We start from the raw sequence: 16,146 nt of genomic DNA on the forward strand, positions 1-16,146 counted from the left end.
GCACCTCATTTCGTTGCACCCGCTTGCGAGTGTAATGACAAATAAATTCTTATGTCTTATGTCTTATATCACTCTTTCCCCATCTTTCCCTCCCCACTTTTTCTCTCCCCACTTTGAAATTGTCGAAGCTTTCCTATCTTAATATTCTGGATGTACAATATTTCACAGTGAGATGTCTAAATAAACTGGTTGCAGTCACACGTGCTGGCTTTTGTGAGGACAACCTCAAAAAGCTTCTAGAGAAGAACAGTTGGCAAGACTAGACAAGTTTTGATGGTTGTTTTTTTTTTTAGTCTGAAGTCCACCAAATAACAGCAGTTGCCTCTCAGAAAGGTGTCTATATTTCCTGGTGTGCTAGAAATACAGAATTTTAACAGGACAATTGGTATGGGCAATGGGAGTTTCAATGCAAATAAAGCATTACATACAATAAAGATTACATTCAGAGAAACGGGTGTAAAACATCTCTCCATGGCATATTACTCCTGTGTTGATTGCTAAAAGGGGCAATACTTTAAAAATGGTTGGAAATGCACCAATCAGGTCAAATCACTTTTCCATTTTATTGCTACAAAGAGAATGCATGTCTGTATAGTCAAACAGATGATGTCCTTAATTTGGGGAAGGTTTAAATGTGCGAATACTGTCCTCAGTTAACATGATAAGTATTTGTACATAATTATTATATTTCATTCAATTATAAATAAACTCTGAACAACATCAAGCCCATATAAATTCCCTGACCTCCAAGCTCCCAACTCTGTTATTCTATGATCCCTTTCTAGCTTTGGGTGTTCTACTCTGATCCATTTGGCTATATTTCCCTATTAAATTAGGCCAGTGTCAAACTTGTGGACCGGATGTATTACATGCTGGCCACATCTACCCCCCATTTAGCAATGGAAAAAAGTTCCTATATGTCACGTGATCACATGACAAAGCACGTTTGACACCCCTGAATTCCACCATCTGAAACAAACAATGGTTTCAAACATTGATTAGCAAATGATTGATCACAACTCCCACCTCTGTGTTTATTACTGTTATTCATAGTTTGCTTAGGTCCAAGATGTTTTTAGGATAACATCAATGTTTGATCACCAACAATATTGATAAAAGAGAAGATGCAAAATGAATGCCATAGTGATTGTGATTCACTATGTAAGTCAGCAAGGTTAAATTTTGCTGCCTGTCTGGATGGCTCTGTGCCACCCAGTTTATCTATTCATTTATTTTACAGGGGAACACAGTTGCTCACAATTTTTATTTTATTGGCCCCAACATTCTGGGTCTTCATTTTACCGACCTTGGAAGGATGGCAGCCTGAGTCGATCCTTGAGCCCCATTAAGATTTAATTCCTGGCTGTGGGCAGAGTTAGCCTGCAATACTGTATTCTAACCATTGGATATTTTTTGTAACCTTCCCTCCTGTGGTGAAACAGCACCACTAAATATAAAGAAATATTCTCCTTTATTCGTTTCAAGTAGGAAAGAAAGAGGCTTTAAGGAAATCTTATTTAGAAGTAGAAATTGATAAGCATAAGTCATAGAATATCCTTTTTCAAAATTCCTTTAATATTTATGTTTTATAAAAACTGCAAAATGTTCACAAAATAGAGGGGGTTAGTAACGACAGAAACTACTAGTTTCTCCTAGTTCTCATACAGTACTATCTAATATCTACTACCTAATATATCTTAGTTCTAATACTAATATCTATTGTCTAATATTGCCTAGTTATAATACTATCCACTATATACGATACACTATATATAATATGCCCTAGTTCTAATACTACTATCTAAAATCGCTTAGTTCTAATACTAGATAATATCTACTATCCACTATCTACTATCTAATATGTACAAGTTCTCTGAGCTTGACTGGAATCACACAATGCAAGCCATCATTTTGTATTTAAGATGCGATTTGGACCAAACAGTTTTTCCAAAAGAAGTCTTTTCTTTTCTGGCGGTATCTTGGGACTGTTTTCTTCGCTGAGCGTTGAAGGGTTGTCTTTTTGTCTTTCCTTGGGAAATTTGGCAAATGAGGGTTCATAACTGGAGACAGAATCTTCTACAAAGTCGCCTGTTTCACCCTGTTGCCAATTCCTTGATCTTCTACTAGACGGTATCTTTGGGTTGACTAAAGGACCTGTTGAAGGATATCCCTGATGTAAATTTTGAATGGCCTCTGAAAATACATACTGTTTCTTAAAGGTAGATGTTGTTCTATGCCTTGTTAATTTGTGACAAACAGCTTCTTTTGCCTCGTCTTTGTTCTCCTGTTTTTCAACCGTAACATCTTCCAAATTGTTTTCTTTTGGCTGAACACATGGTGTAAGAAGAAATGATGGCTCTGTCTGTAACTTCTCAAACTCTTGTTTCAATAGGTCCAGCCCTTGCCTTTCTCTCCTGTTCTTCTGTCTTTCTGTATTTTCAGGGTGGATATTTTTTTCTACCCTTGGGCAGGTCTCTTCACTTTGTAATCCTGCAAAAAATGTTATTTCAGCAGTAAATATACATTATTTGTTAGAGAAAACAATAGTAACAAAAGAACATTGTTCTATCTAGTGTTACAACTATTTAAACTTACACCTTCAGTTTAAATTAACGATCGAAGAAACATGCCAAATTCTGTATTTCTTCTGAAGAACAGACATTATTCAACAGTAACACAGAGCGATTGTAAAATAAAGCATTATACTACTATGTGTGAATCCTTAAGCAAAAGGTATGCCTTGTGATTTTTACGGTTCATTATTTATAGTCATTTACCCATGAATGTCTGGTTTGAAATGTTGTGCACTGGTAATTTTTCACAGAGATGAACTTCTGTTTTGGGTGTAACATTTTCAGCCATGTTAAATAATTCTTCCACCCCTATGTTGGCTTTCATTTCCTAAAAGGTCACAGAAAAAAAGCATATATCTGTAAGAGCATGTTTCCTTTTAGGTGTATAAGTGATAAAGTGTCATTAAATCTCCATTAGTAGCCTCCCTTCTGTTTTATTTTTCTCTGTCTAATAAAATATCTGTTTAAACTCTCCCAACATTATATTAACATAGATTTAAATTAAAATCCAAGATAGGAAAACATAAATAAATAAGAGCTTTATTTCATTTCTTTATTAGATTTATATCTCACTTTTTCTTTAAACTTCCATATTTCCTCCTATTTCTTTAAAATGAAACTCCATATTGTTTGATTTATAGTCAGTAAAGCAAAGTTGCCTATGGTATTGGGAGTAAAGGTGGACTTGAACCTAGAATGCCCTTGAGGTATTCAGCGTTTTAATTAATACCAGAAGAACCCATGACCCATTGGGTCATTGTTCCAGATATATCATCTTACCACATTCCTCAATGCCTTCAACATGTACCTTAATGCCTTCAATGCTTCTAATGTACTGCCTTCACTAGAAAAATTCTTAACAATTCAGGAAGATATTTGGAGTTGTATCTGTCTTGAAAATAGCTGTGTTGAACTGTATACAATGGTCAAAGATTGGCAGCTGACCAAAGGAAATATTTTGTGACATTTTGTATGTGTCTTATGATAATTTTATGTCATGAAATTTGCCCAATTTCAATTCCACAGAAGCCATGGGTTCCAGATTTTGGGCTATACGCCCATTTCAGGTACCTTGGTTCAAAAATGATTGCACTACCATGCCTTATTTTGCCCAGGTAAAACTTACACAGAGACAAACAGCTTTAATAATATATAGATATCACTCTGACTACCTTCATAAACAGATCCCCAAGACTTTGTCTAAAACAAGCGCAAAGTTATAAAGAAAGGAAAAAAGGAACCATTCCTAGCACAATAAACCCTATTTGGATCTCAGACAAGCCAGGAAAGAGAGAGAAAAAGTACTTGCAGGGATGTTTAATTTATTTCTTTAACGTGTTTATAAAGCTGCCTATCTCATGCATGTGACTGGACAACACACAAAATTCAGTAAAAGCTAATATAAGCCATTAAAAAACCTAAAAAACTATAAATATTATCAAAGCCTTTGGAGAGTTTGTTTAAAAATCTTACATCTAATATAGCCATTTCCCTATTTATGTAGTATCATCAAGCCCACTGACAAAACTATATTTTTAGGGCTTCCCAAAATTGAATAGAGTTAAAACTGCCAGCCTCCCACCTCCTCAAAAAGAAAAAAGGAAAGGAAAAAAGGCAGGTACACACACAAAAAACAAAAACCATGGACTTCTAAATTTGGGCATGCAAATGGATCGTAAAATAGCTTTGTTTCAAAAATTGCTTCAACTCTTTGTGGTTGGCCTTGTTTTGGCATGTTGTGTGAACTAGCCATTATTTCTTCAGCAAACCACAATTAAACTGAATCAATGTAAGATTATAATCCATACATTGTCCCATGTCTTCACTAGTTCTTCTTAAAACTTTTTCTTAAATGTCCCAAGGATTTTCTACTAGGAAATGTTAAAGTTACATCTGTTAGCTCCCATTTCAGTAACAGTTATAAAATGTCTGCAAAAAACTCCCTCCAAAAGTCTTACAATAAGATGCGTGTTATAAGCAAACAACTATCAGCAGAAATAAAGCTTACAAATGATCAGAAGTTAAGAATGATAAAAGTATTGTTCAGCTGTTCCATACCTCACGGCAGATCATTGGACTTACTTCAGGTTCAGGTTTCTGAAGCTTCATGGCATTTAGACTGATATTTACTTGTATTGCTTTGCTCATTTTAACAACTATGAAAAGCCAAAAAATAAATGGAAATTCTGAGTTCCATTACAGTCTCATAATTTGAGGACTGTCTATTGGATAGCAGAAACATGATAGGAAACTGTTAGACAATTCCTTCAGTGGCAATAGCAAGGGGATTATTTCATACTGCATGGGACCAGTCAACAATAAACCACTGCTGAATTTCATTCAAAAATAAAGAGATACACAAGGGTGAAAAACATATGATGGCCATGTATGGTGGAGGCGGGATTGGGGATAAAATGTGTGTGACTTTAAATTTGAAGGAAGAAACAGCAATAATGTGATCTTGAGCATGTAGCTCTAGCAAGATGGACAGCTATGCTATATAAATTTGACAAATATATAAATTAATTTGCCTCTTATTAATACTTTCTGCTTCAAAACACATGATTTAACTCATTTGTATAATGGCAGCATGGCATGAGGAAATAGAGCAATTTTAGTTCCACACGCAGGCTTATATCCCAAATTAAAAGGTTTCAGAAGTCATCAAAATACAAGTCAGACTATGCCTAGGTAATGAGAAGGAAGGACTCACTGGAGGAGAGCCTAATGCTAGGAACGATTGAGGGCAAAAGAAGAAGAAGGGGACGGCAGAGAATGAAGTGGCTGGCTGGAATCACTGATGCAGTTGGAGTGAGCTTAAATGGACTCCTGGGGATGGTAGAGGACAGGAAGGCCTGGAGGAACATTCTCTATGGGGTTGTGACGGGTCGGATACGACTTCAAAACTAGCAACAACAGTAGTGCCTAGGTATGATTGAACTCTAATCTAAATAGCACACACATACACTAATACCCTGCAACAAAGGACTTTTGAATTTAGTGGGATTTCTTAGTAAATATTCCTAAAACTTCCCTTATCTCACATCTAGAGAGAATGATGAGAATGATCCTGTTTAATGAGGACTCGTGACTACTAAATAATAAGCTCACAAAATGCAGCATTGCCGTTTTTTTTAAAAATAGAGCAAGGATTTGAAATATTTTTTGAAAAGTCAAAGAATTATCGTATTTTTATTTTACAATAAAGTATGAAACAAACTCTGTTCTACCTTTTGGAGAAGAACTTGAATCACCTTTCTCTGGCTGACCTTTATGCATCCGGTGTGCATAAATATTTGTAATGCTTAGTTCTCGTTGTATTTCCTAAAAAAATGCATTATTAAATTTATGTTGATAATATAGTTTATTGTATTAATGTCAGTTCTTCAGAGATCATACATTTCACTGCGTAACACCCCCCACTCCTCACACTATCTCATTTCATTTATTGCTATTTCAAATATTTGCTTAGCCCTAATTTTGCCAAATACTTCCTTTTCTAAAGATTCTGAAGGATAAATATCCTTTTTTTCTGGAAATGTGAAGTTTTGACCAGGGTTTTTTATTTTTACAAGTCATAAACAATTAATTAAATTTGACCTTAAAGTCCTTCCAAAATGTTTTGGTACAAAATAGTTATGATATTAACAAAGTATACGGTAACAGATAACAGATAATCAGAATTGGAAGGGACCTTGTAGGTCATCTAGTCCAACTTCCCGCCCAAGTGGGAGACCCTACACCATTTCTGATAAATGGCAGTCCAATTTCTTCTTGAAAGTCTCAAGTGATGGTGCTCCCACAACTTCCGAGGGCAGGCTGTTCCATTGCTTGATTGTTCTCACTGTCAGAAAGTTTCTCCTTATTTCCAGGTTAAATCTCTCCTTGTTCAGTTTCCATCCATTATTCCTTGTCTGGCCTACAGGCGCTTTAGAAAATAGCTTGACCCCTTCCTCCCTGTGGCAGCCCCTCAAATATTGGAAGACCGCTATCATGACTCTCTTGGTCCTTCTCTTCACCAGACTAGCCAAGCCCAGTTCCTGCAACCGTTCTTCATATGTCTTAGTTTCTAGTCCCCTAATCATCCTGGTTGCTCTTCTCTGCACTTGTTCTAGAGTCTCAACATCTTTTTTATAATGTGGTGAACAAAACTGGATGCAGTACTCTAGGTGTGGTCTTACTAAGGCTTTATAGAGTGATATTAGTACTTCCCTTGATCTTGATTGTATCCCTCTCTTAATTCAATTTAGGATTGCATTAGCTTTTTTGACTGCTGCTGCACCCTGCTGGCTCATATTTAGCTGGTTGTCCACTAGGACTCCAAGATCCCTCTCACAGTTACTGCTATTGAGCCTGGTTTCACCTAGTCTATATGTGTATTTTTGGTTTTTCTTGCCTAAGTGTAGCACTTTACTTTTCTCTACATTGAATTTCATTTTGTTAGATATGGCCCAGTATTCTAGTCTGTCAAGATCCATCTGGATCTTGAGCCTATCTTCTTGGGTGTTAGCTATTCCTGCCAGCTTAGTATCATCTGCAAATTTGGTAAGTTCCCCTTCTATTCCCTCATCTAAGTCGTTAATGAAGATATTGAGGAGTACTGGGCCTAAGATGGAACCTTGTGGCACCACACTGCTTACTTCCCTCCATGTAGACTTAAACCCATTAAGGACTACTCGTTGAGTACAGTTTGCCAGCCAGTTGCGAGTCCATCTAGTGGTGGTGCTATCTATTCCATCTTTTTCTAGCTTACTAAGAAGTAAGGTTGTGGTCTACTTTCTCGAATGCTTTGCTGAAATCTAAATATATTATGTCCACAGTACTTTGCTGGTCTACTAATTTAGTCACTGTGTTGAAGAATGAAATAAGATTGGTTTGGCATGATCTGTTCTTAACAAACCCGTGCTTATTAAATATGTACTATAATTACAATGTAAACATAAACTGCTCAATTTTCTATCATACAGGCCTTGGTTAACATGTTTTCATGTTGGGACACACTTTTCAAGTAGCATATGTGTCTCGAAATGGTAACGTGCAAATGGCTTTACATAAATTAACACCTTTCTGCAATCTACAGTTTAGATAGTTATATGCTAAAAGAAAGACCCACAGTACAAGATAGACTCACCTTAAATAAGCATTTAGTGAATAGCATCTTGGATGTCTTCTGTGGTAAGAAAAATGTAATTTAAGTTTCTAAATACCTGAAGTTTTAGCTTCAGCGACTTGATTTCGACTTGTAAATTTGCCCTGATTGACTGAGCTTCAATGATCTTTTTTTTCTCAACTGATAATTGATGACGAAAGGAAATAGTGTTGGATGACAGCTGCTTTTCCATATCCTAAACACATTAGAAATAAACCAGCAATAAGATTATTGAATTTTTACAAACATACAATATTGAATGAGAAATTAGAGGAAGGCAACTGAAAGTTTAGTAAATATTTCCAAAAAGATGAAAATCCTCAATCTCAGTTATAATACTCAAATTTTTGAAATGGGAATCAGCCCAAATTTTGAAAGAAAAACAGAAAAGAATCTGATCAAAAATAATGTCATGTGATATTCACAATCTATTATGCAGATTAAAGAGAAAGGAAATAGGTAGAAAGCTAGTTACAAGTTTCAATATATTCTTTTAATTTCTATTTATTAGTGGAAGAAATAACCATTCCCAATCCTTAAATTAAGATCACAATAGTCAAGAAATATGAATAAAATAACTTTAGATTTTATTCATTGTAACAGTAAAGCAAAATAGTATTTTTTTATTTACTATACCAACATTAGAAGTTTTACTGTACCTTTCAGATGATAAACATAATGCTAACATAAAGAGTCGTGGAGGAGGCGAAGGAACAGAAGACAAGTAACATTTTGTTCGTTTCAATTCTAAGCCATAATATATTATTTTTTTCCCTTGGTATGATGCTAGATAAAGGTAGGTTTAGCCAATAGGTAGTTTTCAATGTGCTAGTTAGGCTGATGTCATCAGCAATGGAATATTTCAACTGTCCAGTTAAAAGAAGCATCATTTTTCCCAAACTCTCAATTTTCTTTAAAACTGAGTCTAATGTGCAAAAATGAAAGGAGCGTGAAGAGCAATAAGTTTTGCTCAACATTCATTCAAAACACCCAGGAAGTGTTTTTCGACGTTCATCTCTGATCGCATGGTGAAAATAAGATTCATGAGAAATAACCTTAGCTAAGCTGCTTGTATCAATTTTAATACACAATTCCATATGTCTAATTATAATCTCCCCATTGTTTTCCTACAGTCCACTTTTCCAATAATATCTTTTTTATATGTAAAGATTTTGATTTCGTTGATTGATACAAAAATTTATCACTAAAATCTTCCTGATTGCAATAGTTGTGTAGCTCCTCTTTGTGTTTTAGGACTGATACAAGGTTTGTAAAAAGCTGGCATTATACAGAAAGTTCCGACTGTATCTGTTTTCCTAGAGCTGGGATCAAGGAAGAAGTCATTGGTAAAAAATCCCCAGCTGGACAAGACTGGGACTGTCAGGAAATTAAACCTAGACTGGTCACCGCCTATCACGATTATGTTTTATTGGTAAAGGCTGGGAAAAGTATTCTACCAATGACGTTTGAAATTATTATCTCTTCCAGCAAATAACAAGCTCTCAAAGAACTGAAATGTGAAACAAATGCAGCAAATCTATGTCTCTAGTGGCTCTAATAACAATTTAAGAATCTGAATATGAATGGATTTCCTTGTAAAATAGAACTTGGAATAAGCTGTTCTTGTTTCTAAATGTGGTATGTGCTCAATAGATGGTCCCACTTGAGGAGGTTTTCTGTTAATTTCAATATCAAGTGAATCTTGGTGACTTGAGGATGGTGCCTGTAGAAAATGGTCCCCACTGCATGCTGAAACAAGTCAGCTTAAAGCATTTCTTTATAGGGGTCTCAAAGAGCCTTGCTATGTAGTTCTAAGCAATGTACATTGCACGTTACCTGGGTTTTCTTATCACAAGCTTCCAATTTTTGAGTAAGTGATGTTAATTTACACTGAAGTTGTTCTCTCTCTTCAAGTTTCTTGTCTCCAGAAAGTTTCTGCAATGCCCGCAAGGAGTCCGTTGTTTTTAAGAGTTGTGCCTGAACGTCTCTCAGCTTCTTGGAAGCCCTGCGCTCTTCTTTCTGAGATGTCCTGAGATGTGCTTTCAGAGTCTGCACTTCACTAGACCGCGTGGCCAAAAGATCAGGCAGGTTAATCTCGGCATTTTCATATTTACTGATTGCTTTTAAATGTCGAGACTGAAGACGCTTCAAGATTTTATTTTCCGTAGTAAAGGTCTTCAATTTATTCTGCAGAACAGCCGCTTCGTTTTTTAGTTCTTTAATTTTATGGTCTTTTGCTGACAATAGACGGTAAGCCATGTTATTTTTCTCCTGAGCATTGATGGTATGGTTGGTAATAGATGTGGTCTTCTGCGGAGGTTTCTTTTTAGGCAATATTTTGCCTCCTGCATTAAAAAAACCCCCAAGATGACATATAAGATTGAGCAAAGTAAGAATCACCTAATTTTACATAAGCCTCAGAGCCAAATGCTCAAATATGTATTCACCGCATAGATTCACTTCCTTTTATATCATTTTTGAGTCAATCTCTGATGCAACTATTTGTGAAAAATCATACCTGAATTCTCATAATATTCGTTTTCTTAAGACAGAACTGCTATATTGACTTAATATGCTAAGAGTATTTAGACAACTTTAAGATGTGTGGACTCCTGTTCTTCAGTGACAGACCGAAATCTCGTCTCTCCGAGGCTTCGATCCGTGCTCGCCGCTGGAGCGCTCCAAGCCGGCTGGTTTCAGCCACCCCATAGAGGTGGTGAAGAGGGGGGAGACTGCGTGCAGGGTTGAGGAGAGCCGCATCTCTCCTCCCCAGCTGGCCATTACTCCCTTTCCCAAAGGCAGTTGTAGCGGTGGTCAGAAATGGCCACCACAAAGAAGAACTCGACCGGAAAAGAATGTGCAGGAGGAGGATAAGAAGAGAAAGTTTTGGTTGACTGGGTCAAGCAGCAAAAATAACAAATAAGGTACCCTGGAATTTAAACTAACAATAACATTGTTCCCAAGGAAGATTTTGAAGCTGTGAAGGAGAGAGAGGGGGGAAAGGATTAGGTGTTTTTTCTTCCCTTCCTTATACTGACAGCTAAAAGACTTAAGCAAGAAACTGAAAAAAAAATCCACTTTGACATTAATAGGCATCTAAGCTGAAAATAAAAGTCAAGGGGATAATAAATATTTCTGGACATTTAAACGTTTTTAAAAGCTGGAAAGGAGAAAAAAAAGAATAGAAGGGCAGGATCTGGAAAAATGGAGGAGACTGCCTGGAATTAAGGAATGGAACTGTAATTAAAAGGAACTTACAGTGAAATTTTAACAAGATTCCTCAAAGGTACATTTTAATGGAAACTTGGTAACAAAATAATAGAACCCCAGGAAGAGAAAGTGGAAAAAAGAAGCAAGTAGAAACAGCCTTGGATTATTTGGATTACTTGGTGATTTTTGGTTTTTGCATCTAGATGACTAAAATCAATTGGGTGGTTGTTTAAAAGTTTTTAAAATGGTATCACTCTTAGAAGAACTGAAAACGGAACTTTAAAAATGGAAAGAAGACGCACAAGAAGGGAGAAGTTCTTTTGGCTTCATGTTTCAATTCTTAGAAATGGAGATCTGGAACTATGAGAAGCAACAAGAAACGCTTGCAGAACAAGAAGATTGGGACAAAGAAGAAGCCATCTTTAATGATCAAATAATTATAAGTGGGGGGAAAAAGAAAAGGGGGGGAAGAGAGTGAAAGGTTTAAGACTAGAAAAAACAACCAAAAAGAAGAATTTGAAAGATAAGTATAATATTAGAAAGCAACAGAAGAGGGGATTACAGATGAGAGAAGTAGAGAGACGAGGGGTAAAAAGGGGAGGGAGAAGAAGAGGGGGAAGAAGGCAAGGAAAAGAAGTTGTAAAAGACAGAAGAAATGGAGAAACAGGGAAAAGATATAAGGATTGTAACCATAAGTTTGTTTAGAGATAATGGGTGAAAATTTAATTGTAAAAGGGATTCTGCAAAGGTACATAAGATAGCTTTGTTATATTACAAATAGAAATAACTTTCGAAAATATGATGGTGGATAAAATATTTATTGTAATGCAGTGGGATGTTTGTTAATAAATAAATGAATTAAAATGATTGAGAGAATTAAAAGGGAACATTTTTAATTATTAGTAATGATTTATAAAAATATAAGTGAGAAATATGGGAAAAAACGAATTAACTATGAAAAGTTTATAAGTGTTCCCAATGAAGTATGATATTTAATTGAAAAGAAATGTTAAAGATGTTAAGATTTTAATGCATATTAATGATAGAATTGAACTGGAATAGAATGTGTTTTATTTACATATATATATATATATAATTTTTTCTTTTTAAGAATATAGTGTCTATTTTAAGAATGTACCAAGCAGAATTCGATTGGAAGTTATGTATTATATTGAATGGTATGATCTTAAAGCTATACATTGAAGCTTAAATAAGAGCTTGAATGGATAAAATTAAAGGATATAAAGGTGTCATACTCAAATTGATAACTACAGGGAAAAATTTGCTTAATAAGAAAAGATAATGTGAAATTGTAACAGGACAGACAAACTATAAATATAATTATTTGAATTGAGATAATTAAAACAAAGTTAAGAAAATTAAAAGAGAGGAAAAACTATGTAGAAAATATAAAATGGTAATAAGATATGGAATAGAATATAAAAATGAGCATGAAATTGAGTTTTGTGTCTGTATGAAGAAGTGATAATCTGGGACCATGCTATTTTCAAAAAAGATGTTTTATTTGTATTTTGTTTTTGTGAAAACCCAAATAAAAGTTTCAAAAAAAAAGATGTGTGGACTCCTAGATTTCTTCAGTCAGTCTTGCTGAAAGCCAGATTGCTAGGCCAACACTCTAACGACTATACAAAACTGCCTAGACAGACAGATGAATAGATGTATGCATACATACACACCATATCCAAATAATGATAAAATAGTGAAAGAATGGACTCAGAAAGAATGGAAGTAGACCACTCAAATTTGCCAAGTCTTTTTTTTAAATACCTACTCCCTGGCCCTTGGCTTATTTATTAAAACCATGTGACACTGACATTTGTATGACCATGATACCTGGTGAATATACCCATCACCAATAACTGGTGAACTACACCCATCAACCCAACCCCCACTACCACCAGGAAAGAATTACTGACAGCAGTACAGTGTTGAAAGCAGTACATTGATATATTAATCAACTATGTACATTTTAAACATTTTATCAAGATTCATATGTCTTCCAAAATGGTAGTGTACTCTCTACAGTATAGAAGTGTCAGGATAGCTAAGCAAAAGTGCAGTTATAGCACAACTGCTTGATTTTCAGCAAAAGCTTTGCTGCCATTAGTTTGGCTGCAATCTGCCAACCACAGCGAACGCTGTAGTGTTCTGTGTGACTAATAGCCTTCTTACCTTTTGTATGGGGATCATTTTTCTTTTTCTTTTCTGGTAAGTTCCACTCTTTAGTTTTTGGTGTCTGGGGCAGTGGGATGGTGCAGCTGCCACTCTCTTCACTCATGGAGGTTTTAGAGGAACCTGAGAGAAAATCTTCATGATAGTACTTCTGAGAAGTTCCACAGCTGTTCTCTTCTGAACAAATGCTGTCCTTACTGCCATTGACAGCTGTTCTTGAAGCATTATCCCGAAAGTCATTAGAATAGTTAAACTGAGCACTTCTGGACTGGCTGGAACTTTTGCTACCTTTACTGTCTTGACTGTTGTTGGAGCTCTTACTAAGCCTACCAGAATTGTTTGAGCTTCTACTTTTCCTGCATTGCCCAGATGTCTTATCCTCTTGGATGGTAGGATAAAGGGCTGTATCATGAGAAGCCATCATTCCACCAATGGCAGGGAAGTTTATCAATTATACTTTAAATTTCCCAAAGGAAATGCCTCTGTAGTCAGAAAAAGAAACAACAATGATGTAAACGTTTACTTAAGGCTTCATGTAATTCATTTAAAAGTTGTTTGCTGTGATTCGGTACCAAAAAGATCACCACAGTTTTGGTCCAATGCATTATATTATTCACTTCTTGAAGAACTGGTGTGTTTATTAATTAATATGCTATTTTCTTATCATTCTCATTCACAGAATGCAATGCCTCCAGAGCCCTGACTTCTTTCAATGGGCTAAAAAGACTAAAATAATAATTTTACATTTCATAGAATGGAGCTGGAAGGGACCTTAAAGGTATTCCAGTCTAACCTCCTGCTCACATAGGGATGCAACGTTATTTCTTTCACCCAGCTACTTATGGAAAACATCATACAGACAGAGAAAAAGTTTTCCTGATAAATCAAGGTCAAAATAGTAGCAAATTATTCCTTGCTAGTTCAGAACCTCTCCTACATTCAAGGTTGGCCTTATTTCTACAATTGAAAAAAAAAACCATACATTTAAACTGTATTAAGGAAAGATTAAAATAGGTGCAGAATGCCTTTTGGTTAGTACTACCTACTTGGAAACTATTATTTCAGGTAGTCTGAGTTCTTTTGGTCTGGGAGCTGAACCAGGTTTTGCATATGGCTATACTGAATAAATAGACAAGCAAAAGAAGCCCTCCAGAAATGGGCAGGGTCTGTTTCTCAGAAGAATTTTACTTTGAAGGATAGTTCCTTAAGCCCTACAAGGCTTACACCACTCATTTTGTCCCCAAGCCCCCACTCCAAAAATGAAAAATGTTAACTCTTGTTTTTCTTACTTCTTTCCCTGGAGAGAAGATGGGAGGTTGCAATGCAAATTCTGCCCCTTTTATATCTGCATTGTTGTGTTGCAAACAGACACATACTGTATATAGGAGGAGCAGTTTCCATTGTGATGTGACAATGTACGTTTCAAAATTTTGAAAAACTTCCAGAATCAGTTGGCACCTTGGTTAAACAGTCTGAATTGTTCATCTTTTCAAAAGAAGTCTTGTGAAATTCACAGAGATTATTCCCCTGCCTTGTTATCTACTTACCTTGGATAAGCCCATCAATTTTTAGATGACTTTAAAGAGAGAAAAGCTACATGTTACATGTGTATCATAATATATCACACATATGCATACATACATACATACATACATACATACATACATACATACAGGTGGTTTAAGGAAAAGAGGGGGGCAGAAAAGAGAGTATTGAAAAATGAAAGTGAATGATACAAGTGGGAACAAAAGCAGGGATAAAGATAGCAGTTTTAAAAAATAAAGAAAAATAGTCTGAGGTTTTTTGAGGGGAGGGAATGAAAAAAAGAAAAGATTAGTCCCCATTGCTGAAATAAATTCATTTGCAAATAAAAAAATATGACCATGGAAATTATGAGAAAGACAAAGGACAAAGCGGTTGGAAAGGTTTATATATTTAAATATATATTTAAAAGTAAATTAAAAAGGAAAGAAGTGGAAAAAAAGTTTCACTTCTTTTAAAAGAAATAAAAAAGGAATGTTCAAACATGAAAGGAGAAAAGGAAAAAAAATCAACTGAGGCAGATATTGCGCAGTTAGTGCTCCATTATCATTGATGAGAAATTAATGAAACATAATCTATTTTAGCTTCCCCTTCACTGTTGCTATCTTTGCTTACCCACAACCCGAGCCAAGCACTCCTGGATTACCCAAAGAATAGCAGTTTAAGAGCCCACGAAGGGCCCAGGGTTTAAACTTCCTCCCCCCGCCATGCCCAGGCAGGGCTTCAACCCGACGTCCGTTGATTCATGGTATCCGGTTCTTGCGCTTTGTTGGCAAAGAAGTAGCTGTTTAGATCTTTGCTACTATGGCAACTAGAGAACTTCTTCTCTGAGCATCATGGGACTTGTTGTTGGGCAATGTTGAATGGAAGGAAAAGGTAAAATGGCAGAAGTTAGGGAGGCGTTTTCATAATTCCATCATCTCCAGTTTGCTTGACACTCTTTACTCCATTCCATAAATCCTGTTTTTCTGCTGAGCACAATACTGCTCAATCCAGGGCTATGAAAGAAAAGGAGCTCCTTTTCCCTGATTTAATAAAAATAAACAGAAGCAAAACCACAATTTTTAGAGCATTTTAGAAATTTTACTACATTTTGTGCAGAGACATGTCAATCCTATTAGGCAAGCCCCAAACAGTATGTAAAGATACGCATGCCTACGTTAGTATAGGTTCCACCAAGTACAATGAAATTTGTTCTGGGGTAAATTTATGAAGGCTATAAATTTACACAGGATAGAAAGAATGGTAAAATAGATGTTAAGGGAACACCTTCATTTGGACAATCTAAGATCACAAAATAGAGTTTTTCATATTTTTCAGAATTGTTCATTTGGCAAGGTGATAAATTAGAAGAAGAAAGGATTTTTGGTTGATTACATGGTCAATTTTTAGGAACCACATATATTTTCCTCATGATTATCTGTTTGTAATCTGGTCCTTCTGGTCCTCCAATGATGTACTCTTCACTCCTGCAACTGA

The 16,146-nt window shown here is 35.7% G+C and overlaps 1 protein-coding gene across 1 annotated transcript; it reads right to left on the reverse strand.

The window, feature by feature from the left end:
* Nucleotides 1-1,750: 1,750 nt before the first annotated feature.
* Nucleotides 1,751-13,549, reverse strand: LCA5L (lebercilin LCA5 like). The gene is made up of 7 exons (XM_087937907.1): nucleotides 13,126-13,549; nucleotides 9,559-10,067; nucleotides 7,781-7,918; nucleotides 5,768-5,897; nucleotides 4,632-4,729; nucleotides 2,778-2,901; nucleotides 1,751-2,490 (listed from the first exon to the last, which is right to left on the reverse strand). Exons 1-7 carry the CDS (start codon nucleotides 13,547-13,549, stop codon nucleotides 1,907-1,909), a joined length of 2,007 nt encoding a protein of 668 aa, XP_087794033.1. The 3' UTR covers nucleotides 1,751-1,906.
* Nucleotides 13,550-16,146: the final 2,597 nt, after the last annotated feature.

The sequence above is a fragment of the Pseudonaja textilis genome, chromosome 7 (assembly GCF_049901715.1).
Source record: "Pseudonaja textilis isolate UNSWEBS1 chromosome 7, rPseTex1.2, whole genome shotgun sequence".
NCBI lineage: Eukaryota > Metazoa > Chordata > Lepidosauria > Squamata > Elapidae > Pseudonaja > Pseudonaja textilis.